Source organism: Grammomys surdaster, unplaced genomic scaffold, assembly GCF_004785775.1.
Source record: "Grammomys surdaster isolate TR1022 unplaced genomic scaffold, NIH_TR_1.0 144, whole genome shotgun sequence".
Lineage (NCBI taxonomy): Eukaryota > Metazoa > Chordata > Mammalia > Rodentia > Muridae > Grammomys > Grammomys surdaster.
The window spans coordinates 6,409,772-6,419,384 of record NW_021604602.1 but is presented as its reverse complement, the minus strand read 5'-3'; the positions used below and the strand labels follow the sequence as shown (position 1 = coordinate 6,419,384).

At 48.0% G+C, this 9,613-nt stretch overlaps 2 protein-coding genes across 2 annotated transcripts in view; one reads left to right on the top strand and one right to left on the bottom strand.

Annotated features, from left to right (window-relative positions):
- Mok (MOK protein kinase) overlaps window positions 1-9,613 on the top strand; it is a 33,158-nt gene that overhangs the window by 21,837 nt on the left and 1,708 nt on the right. Inside the window, exons 5-10 of the mRNA XM_028764425.1 lie at window positions 4,097-4,175; window positions 4,287-4,335; window positions 5,356-5,534; window positions 7,073-7,174; window positions 8,316-8,489; window positions 9,092-9,206. Of these exons, the coding sequence (XP_028620258.1) occupies window positions 4,097-4,175; window positions 4,287-4,335; window positions 5,356-5,534; window positions 7,073-7,174; window positions 8,316-8,489; window positions 9,092-9,206 (698 nt within the window). The remainder of the gene's footprint in view (window positions 1-4,096; window positions 4,176-4,286; window positions 4,336-5,355; window positions 5,535-7,072; window positions 7,175-8,315; window positions 8,490-9,091; window positions 9,207-9,613) is intronic.
- Window positions 4,541-9,613, bottom strand: part of Wdr20 (WD repeat domain 20) — a 78,029-nt gene continuing 72,956 nt past the window's right edge. Inside the window, exon 3 of the mRNA XM_028764424.1 lies at window positions 4,541-4,607. Within this exon, the coding sequence (XP_028620257.1) occupies window positions 4,575-4,607 (33 nt within the window). The 3' untranslated portion in view covers window positions 4,541-4,574. The remainder of the gene's footprint in view (window positions 4,608-9,613) is intronic.

Here is a 9,613-nt window from a genome sequence, read left to right as displayed (position 1 = left end):
ATCACCAGATGTTATGGTGCAGAGCAGAGACTTTCCTAACAGATCACTCCTGAGGGCAAGTTGAAATGATAATGCCGAGATCTGGAGGTGAGGCTGCTGAGATGGCTAAACAGGTAAAGGCGCTTGTTGCCAAACCTGTGGAACTACCTCCGTGGGAGTTTTTCAAGTTGTCCTCTGACCTCCACAGGCACTTGTACACACACACACACACACACACACACACTAATAAATAAATGTGAATTAAAAAAAAAGAATTAGCCAGATGTGGTGGCCCAAGCCTTTAATCCAAGCACATGGGAGGTAGAGACCTGGCCTACATATTGAGTTCTAGGCCAGCCAGGGATAGTACATAGAGGGACCCTGTCTCAAAAAATACCCCAAAACAAACACATACACACACACACACACATAAATGGTCTGGGAATATGGACATGATGGCAGAGTGCACTTCCGTAAATGAAGAGTATGAAGGCAGGTGTAAACCAGGGACTCCAGAGATGTACAGGATGGAGGGGATTGTGAGGAGGGGTCAGGACCAGTGTGTGAGCCGAGTCCAATCCCAGCTGCTGTCATGGAGATGGAAGTTACTTACTCAGGCCATCCTGAAACGTGGAGTCCTCTGCCTCAGACCTCAGTGTTAGGACTATACATTTGTGTCATTATACTTGGCTCTCCATTTAAGGAAAGGGGGCAGACAGGAACAAGACCGTAGCTCATGTAGTGGTTGTTAGTGCACCCTCTGCTCCTGCCCTTCCTGTGACTATGAAAACCGAAGGGCCAGTGACGTGTGAGAGAGAAGCACGCTCCAGTGACTGCAGACTGCAGTGTTGACTGACAGACATTTGCAGGGAAGTCTTCAAGGGAAGTCAGAGGAGGACTTCTATATAAGAAAGCAATCAGACGAACTAGAAATAAGTGACCTGTCCCATGTTTCAGTGGGAGGTGAACTACACATTGAGATGCTGACAGAAAACTGCCTCTTAGAGTAAGAACAACTGAACCCTCAATAAGGAAAAAAAACGGAAAGGGACCAAACTGCTCACAGAAATATCACGTTACACTAAGAGTTGGAACACTAACACCTGTAAGGGGTTACATGGTTCTCAGTGGGGCGGGCCTGGGATGGGTGATGTCATTGTTACAAATAGCATTTTTTGATGCATCTTATATGCATACCAGCAATTAGCACCGTGCTTCCACAGTGCTCACTTAAGTGGTGCTGTGTGAAGACTCTGCTAATCCAGGTATTCTAGAATGTGAACTGAGTGAATCCAAAAGCTTCTCAGAGAGAGAGAGCGAGCAAGGTCTAGTGCGCTTTTGTTTGTTTTTTGATTTTGAATATATATCATAGCTTAAGCTGTTTTAAAACAAAGGCCTTAGACTAGTTTTCGGCTTTCTTTCTTGAAATAAGCTAATGGCTTGTTTGTGTAAAGCTTTTTTATTAAAAGAAAAAATTTAAAAATCTAAAAAAAAAAAAAAGGAAGGAAAAAGTTTTTGACACTGGGTCTGATTTTGTAGTCTGAGCTGGTGGCAGACTAATGGGGATCCCCGTGCCTTAGCCTCCCAAGTCCTGAAGTTACAGACGGCAGACACTGTTATGCCACGCCCTTCCCTTTTTCCATCTCCCTCCCTCCCTTCACCCCCCTCCCTCTCTATGTGTGTGTAAGGACTGTGCCTTTTTTAGTGAACCTTGGCTTTTGGGTCTAAGCACCCTAGGGATGTGACGCCCTACTCAGCTACATCTCTGGCTCCACACACAGTAGGTTATCAGATCTCTCAGGCCTGGAAAAGCTAACAGAATCTTAGTTTTAATTAACTTTTAAAATGTGTTTTGTAAGAGTGTTTTGCCTGCTTGTATATCTGTGTACCATGTGTGAGCTTGATGCAAATAGAAGACAGAAGAGGGTGGCCGGGTACTTGGAGCTGGAGTTAGGGATGGCTGTGAACAGCCATGTGAGTGCAGACCGAGTCCTGGTATTCTGCAAGAGCAGCAGAGCCTTCAACCACTAAGCTAGCTGTCACCCCCTGATAGTTTTAAATGTGTTTTATTTGTGTGTGTGTGTGTGTGTGTGTGTCTGAATGAATGTATTTGGCCTGCAGAGCCCAGAAGAGGGTGTTGAGTCCCTGGAACAGCTGCCCAGTTGAGTACAAGAGCAGGAAGTGCCCTCAGCTGCTGAGCCGTCTCTCCGGCCCCTGATCGCTTTGTTATTTTAGGAAACTAGAATGTCACGTGAAACAACATAATCAAAGAGTGTGGTATTGAATGAAAAGTTAATTGCACTTAGAGATCTTAAAACTAAATTATTCTCTGCTCCTTTTCTGAGACAGCGCTGTTATATAGTTCAGGCTGGCGGCTGGCTTAGAGCTAATTGTATTGTGTACGCTGGCCTGGAGCTTGTGGCAGTCTGTCTCTCCCTCCCGGGCTCTGCAATCACAGGCTACCATCTTCAGCTGACTTAAATCATTCTCTGATTTGTTTGGCATTGTTGTTTTTGAGACAGGGTTTTATTTAGCTTAGGCTTGCCTCAATTCATTGTGTAGCCCAGGCTGGGTCTGGAATCTGATTTTGTGCCTCTACCTCGTGAGTACTGGGTTACACAGTCCTGTGATTGACTGTAACTATTTTCTTTCTTTCCTTTTTCTTTTTGTTTGTTTTTGTTGTTGTTGTTGTTGTTTGCTTTTTCAAGACACTGTTTCTCTGTGTAGCCCTGGCTGTCCTGGAACTTGTTCTGTAGACCAGGCTGGCCTCGAACTCAGAGATCTGCCTGCGTCTGCCTCCAGAGCACTGAGTCTAAAGGCGTGCACCACCACCACCCTGCTAACTATTTTCTATTTACCTATCATAAATATCCTTGTTTAGCAGTTCAAAGGAAAAGAATAAATTTACACACTTTGAACTAACAATGTCAAATAGGGAGAGAGTGAATGAACCACGGTCGTTTGAAAGAGTTGAAACCTAATATAAAAACATTGACCTTTCAAACTGAGATCAAGGGAAATGGGACACCTTTGGAAAACAGTCGACTAATACTGCAGTTGAGTGCTGTGAACTTCGAATCTGGACTGGAGAGAGTCTCTGAGGTTGAGAGCTTGTGCTGTTCTTCCAGAGGACCTGAGTTCAAGTCTCAGTACTCAAATTGGGCAGCTCACAACTGCCTATGATGCCAACTCTAGGCTATCCTGTGCTCACTCATGTCCACATGCCACGTGCGCACATACACATATATACACATATATATATACACACACACATATACACACATGTGTATATGTGTATATGTGTGTGTCTTGTGGTGCATTCCTGTCATCTCAGCTGAGGCAGGAGGATTGCTTGAGTCCAGAAGCTAGAGATTAGCCTGGGCAACATAGAGACATCTCATCTCAAAATATATGACTCCCATGTAGGCACAAAGCCTGAGAATATAGGTAGGAGGGTTTCAAATGAGTCCTCATGGTTTCAAGAGCAACCACAGATCTTAGGAGAATGTCCTGGAAGGTTCCAGTCAGACTGTGGTACCTTGACGGGCACTCAGAATTATTCTCACTAGAGTAAAAACGAATGCTTTGTGTGACGTTGGCTTAAATTGTGCCAGCGTATAAGATTTTAAATGGTGGGCTGGTGAGATGGCTCAGCAGGTGAAGGTTCTTACCATCAAACCCAACAACCTGACTCCAAGTGCTAGGACCCATGTGATGGAAGAATGGCCTGTGCCATGCCCGTGCCCTCCCCTAACTAACTAAATAAAGGTTTAGAAATTAAATGGTGTGTTTACACCGTATTTCCTAAAAGTACCTCAGGTTATTTTTCACTAGGGAACCTCAGTTGTCACATACTTAATTTTTAGTTTTAGAGAGGAAGGAGTCTTTTTGAGCTAAGGTCTTGTGTAATTTAGGCTAGCATTAAACTCATCATGTAGTGAAGAATGACCTTGACCTCCTGCTCCTCTGGCTTCTGTCTTCTAAATGCTGGCTTTCCAGGAATGTGTTGCTATCCCAAGCCAGCTTTCACACACTGTTAGAGGCTTTGTGGCTATTTTATAAGGATGTGTATGTGCGGCACTGGTAAACATATTGGCCCATTTTCTTGACCACACAGGGAGAAGACATCCATTATCAGAGAAAAAGATCATGCATTACATGTATCAGCTGTGCAAATCGCTGGACCACATGCACAGGTAGCTGGGAGGGGCTCCCCAGCCGGCCTGCAGGGACATGGCTCCAGGCAGAGACTCTGGAGCAGGAGATGCAAGTCACTGTCTTCATTGTGTCTTTAATACTCAATGCAGAAACGGGATATTTCACAGAGATGTAAAACCAGAAAATATACTAGTAAAGGTAAAAACTTTATATAGAAAAGTTTTATTTTGATATCAAAAATAAAGGTAGACTATAAAATTTTAAATGCTTTATTTTTTTTCTAGGTTTATATTTTATTTTTAATTAAATGTCTGTGTTTGTCTGAGTGTGGGTAGGTGTCCATAGAAAAGGGTAGACTTGTGAGCGCCTTGGAGCTGCACTTGTCGGCTTGTGAGCTGCTGTGGGTGCTGGGAACTGAACCTGAGTCCTCGGCCAGATCAGTGTACTCTCTTAAACCATGAGCCATCTCTCTAGAATCAGAACATAAAATTTGATTCACTGGATACGTCTTCTGTACCAGATAGCTGGAGAATAGGGTTTGGGTCTGAGTTTTGAGGGCTGGAGTAGAGCCTAGGGCCCCATTCGTGCCAGGCAGCCGTTGTGCCCTGGCCTGGGCTATCGGGCTTCACTCTCCACATTTGTAAAAGAAGGCTTGCATTAGCAAATGCTGTTAATACCGCTGACTCCCCTCCTGAAGGGTGCAATATAAGGAGTCAGCCCTTAGCAGACAGACAGTTCCTCCCTGCAAAGAGCCATTCTCACACTGCTGACTGTCAGTGTGCGAGGAGGAGAGTTTGAAGGCCAAACTTGAGATCTCTTAAACTTGAGGTCTCTTCAGAAGTCTCCTGCGCTTAAAGTGTACCACGCATGGCCGCTCTGTTTGATTTGCAATCAGAAGAGTCCCCTTGAGCCACATGGCTATAGGAAAGGAAGCCTGTGTGAGGAGAAGCTAGAACTGAACCTCCCGGACCAGAAGGCCTTGGGTGCTGCCGTAGAGGCTGGCTGTGATTGGTGTACTTAGCCACCATCCAAATACGGGCAAGTTTGTGTTTTCTGTTCCTCCACTAGAGAAACTCTGAAGTGCTTACCAAGCCTGCACAGTGTGTATTTTGAGTTGCTTAGCTGCTGGGATTTTCCCATAGTTTGTACCTTTGCAATGATCTGTGTGGCAGTGGCTACAGACTGAGACAGAGCCAACCCTACTCTCTCCCTTTGCAGCAGGATGTCCTGAAACTAGGGGACTTTGGGTCGTGCCGGAGCGTCTATTCTAAGCAGCCCTACACAGAGTACATCTCTACCCGGTGGTACCGGGCCCCCGAGTGTCTCCTCACCGACGGGTTCTACACGTACAAGATGGACCTGTGGAGCGCTGGCTGCGTGTTCTACGAGATTGCCAGGTAGAGCTGGGCCAGCACCGGAGCCTGATGTACCCCGCAGGGTGACATGGGCAGGTGACATGGTGAGGCTGGGTGAGGCACTTGGCAGCTCCGTCCTTTAAGCTCTGAGGCTACGGTCATTCTGGTTTCTGCTTGGTTTCTACTGCCCGGCTTTCCCTCATCAGGCGGTTGACAGGAGTTCATCTCCCTTCTTTCTAAGTACTCGCCCTTGCTTGCATTAGCTGGGCAGCAGCAGCAGCAGGTCCCATGGCAGGGTGGGGCTAGGGGCGGGGCTTGATCATGCAGTGACTACAAACAAGAGTTCAAGATCAGAGAGGCCAGGCACCACCACCTTTGATCCTACCATGGGGAAGTGAGAGCAAGTGGTCTGCCACAGTGCCAGCACGAGGCGCCTTCTGCCATAACTGGACTTTTCTAGAAAGCCCCAGCCCATTCTTCCTCTGACCTTTCATGTCATTCCTGGGAATAACAGTGGCTGAGAACAGCATGAGGGTTTGTTGCACTCAGAGGTGAGTGCTGTCCCCCTTAAGCAGGCCAAGGGAGGGGAGAGGATGACCACCATTGCTCACAGTGGATCTTCAATGGAAGTAACAGCACAGGTGGGGACCTAGGGGTCACCCATTCCCACCTGCCCAATGACTGCTGTGGAGCCATGGTGTGCCCATGCACTTCAGGTCGTCTTTGTCACTAGTGCTTGGGTACTAGTGATGTCGTCTGGAAAGCCCAGTGGTGACTTTACTGAGGCTGTGACAATGGAAAGTTCTGTCACATGCTGAGATTCGTGAGTTAGTTTGGAAGCATATTAAAGGACATACAGGTGAGAGCACAGCAGCCAATACTGTCTGAGCGCGGTGCCAGGAAGCTTCAGGCGAGCCCCTAGTAAACCGCCTGGGCTCTGCACACTGTCTCCTGCAGGGCTGCTCCTGCTCTCTCGCTCACAGCACCCCCTTTGGTCATGAAGCTAAGGAGTCAGTCCAACAACCAGAGTTGTATCTCAAGTTTTTGTTGTGGCCCCAAACGTAGATTGGGTTATATTCACATAGGTCTAATTTTTTTTCCAAGACAGGGGTCTCTCTGTGTAGCTCTGACTGTTCTAGAACAGTCAATTGATGGTCTCCTAAGAAATACTTAGGAGGCTAGAGAGATGAGGTTAAGAGCACTGGCTACCCTCCCAAAGGACCTGTGTTCAGTTTCTAGCACCCACATGATGGCTCACAACAATCCATAATTCTAGTTCGAAGGGATTTGATGTCTTCTTCAGGGCTTCCCTGAGCGTCTGGAAGGCACACGGTGCACAGGTATACATGCAGGCAAAAGACCCATACATAATTTAAAGAATAATAAATCATTGACGTTTAAACACATCTTTTAAAAAAAACAAAAGAAAAGGAATACTCGGGGCCATAGGGAACGCCCAAGCCAAATAAAGAGAACAGTGTCTGTCTCCAGGCCGGAGGCTGCTGTGGATCAGGCTCCTCTCTGCGGACTGAGCCTGTGGGCCGGCCCGGCCTTACTGCGGCACCCCTGTGCCCTTGCAGCCTGCAGCCCCTGTTTCCTGGTGTGAATGAACTGGACCAGATCTCAAAAATCCATGATGTCATCGGCACACCTTGTCAGAAGACCCTCACTAAGTTCAAACAGTAAGTGTAATGTGTCCTGGGGGGCTGGGTAGACTCACGGTCTTGGGCCCAGCCTTTCTACAGCAGGGCAGGGGCTAGGACAGAGACACTGTTTCCATGACCTCCATGGCCCCCCTGGCATTTTTCTGGGCCACTCACCCAATTGGGCTTCTGTAAAAGGGGGGCCAGCCATCACTTTGGGGGAGGGCTTAGAGAGGTGTCCTCATCCTTGAGTCACAAAAAGCTCTCATAGTCTCTTGGAAAGCCTGGTGTTGGGTTTTTACCCCAAAGCATTTATATGGGACTTCAGTCTGCTTGGGTCAGAACTGTGACTTGGGTCAGAGTGGCTGTCTGTGATGGCTTCTTGGGCTGCCAACCAGTAGTCAGAGGGTAACTGATGTCCAGACCTTGCAGCCCTGTTGCAGTTTTGTTTTGATGATAGATGAAGCTGAGGCCTGCAGGGAGTGGGGGACATGCTGGGCGAGGTCTCCCAGAAGTCCCAGGTTTCAGGAAGGTCAGCAGAGAAGCCCCTGCCTTCTTTTCTCCTCCACCTTTAGTTGTAGTCACACAGGAAGGCCAGGTTTCTGCTCTCACAGACAAGCGAGTCTTTGTACATTGATAGCATACACATCCCTGCTTACTGGAGGTTTTTTGGAATAGTTTTAGTTTACAGCAAAGTTGAACAGGATCTGCAGAAAGTCCCCCCTTGCTCAGTTTCCCTGCTGGCTCCAAGCCATGTGTTGTAGCTAGCATTGGACCCGTGCTGATGACTGGGATGTGCTGTAGCTAGCACTGGGCCCGTGCTGATGACTGGGATGTGCTGTAGCTAGCACTGGGCCCGTGCTGATGACTGGGATGTCCCAGAGCCATTGGCATCAGAGGATCCTCTCTGGAGCTCAGGGATTGCATGCTCTCTTATCCCTTACCTCCAACCCCCCTTTAAAGTCTAGGTTGCCTCTGACTCTGTGTAGCCTAGGCTGGCCTTGCATCCCTGATTCTTACCTCTGTATCACATGATGACAGGCTTCCACCGCACCCAGCCTGACTAGCTCCCTTCTCAGGCTGTGAACTCTCACCCTCATTGTGGGTCCCTTAGAGTAGGGGGTGACCACCAGTACTCTCAATGGCATGATGATCTGTTATCATTGGGCTTTCAATACAGGTCGAGAGCTATGAGTTTTGATTTTCCTTTTAAAAAGGGATCAGGAATTCCTCTACTGACAACCAATTTGTCCCCGCAATGCCTCTCCCTCCTGCATGCAATGGTGGCTTATGACCCTGATGAACGGATCGCGGCTCACCAAGCCCTTCAGCACCCCTATTTCCAGGTTCAGAGGTAGGATTTCTAGTAGATTGCCTAGTAAGGAGTGGGAAGTCTTGGTTTATGAGACCCATGGGACAAGGGACAGCCTGGCCTGACAGTGACCATTGCCTTCTGGGACCTTCTGTGATATGGCCACCTCCTCTAATGACCTTCCCAAATGAGGCAGTTAGCCGCTTCCTGGTCCAGGGAGAAAGGGCTGTGTGGCTGCTGCTACTCAGTGGTGGGTCTCCACACTTCCCTGGAAGAGCCTGTCACAGATCCGGATGAACAGCGTGAGAACACTGGTGTTCAAGTGGCATGTATGTCACCTAGCTCTAGAAGTGTCTGAAGTGCTCGGTGGGAGGTCCTTGCCAAGGGCATCCAACAGCACACACTCCCAGCTTGGACTGTTTGTTGGTCCCAGGAAGGCACGTAAACTACTGCATGTTAAGATTCCCTTTGCTCCCAGTCTAGACAAGGTTGGATGGTTACAGAAAGGGAAGGAAGAGAAGGCCGCTTCTAGCTCATGTGGGAAGAAGCAGGAATGGCTACTCTAAGGGCAGATTGTAGATAAGGAAGCAGCTACGCTCTGGGGCCATTAGTGGAGGTGGTCACGTTCCTTTCCTCCCCTGCAGGGCAGCTGAGACACAGATCCTGGCCAAGCACAGAAGAACTTTCTGCCCCAAGTACTCCATGGTGCCAGAATCATCCAGTCACAACTGGTCATTCTCAAAGGAGGGCAGAAAGCAGGTATGAGCAGAAATGAGTGAACTGGGTAGATATTGGAGGCTTTCAGGTACTTGTGTCTGAGAAGGCCACCCACAAGGTTGTGGAGAGTGGTGTCACACTTGTCCCAGAGGGCATCGTGTCAGCTGAGGCCTGAACAATACCGTGCTACTATGGTCTTAGCTTAGGAATGTTCTGATTGCCCTATGGGACTTAGATCTAACTGCTCAGGTCCTTTTCTGCCTTACTAGCTATAGACCCATGGCTGACATTACATGTAAGCCAGCCCAGAGAGGGGATCTATTCATGATATCTGACCTGATGACCCTGTCAAAACCTTTTGTCTCCTGAGAATGAGCCTGTCAGGAGGTACTGAGAAGCCACAGTAGCCGCTAGCCATAGTTGGTGAGCATGGTAAGCCAAGGAGGAAC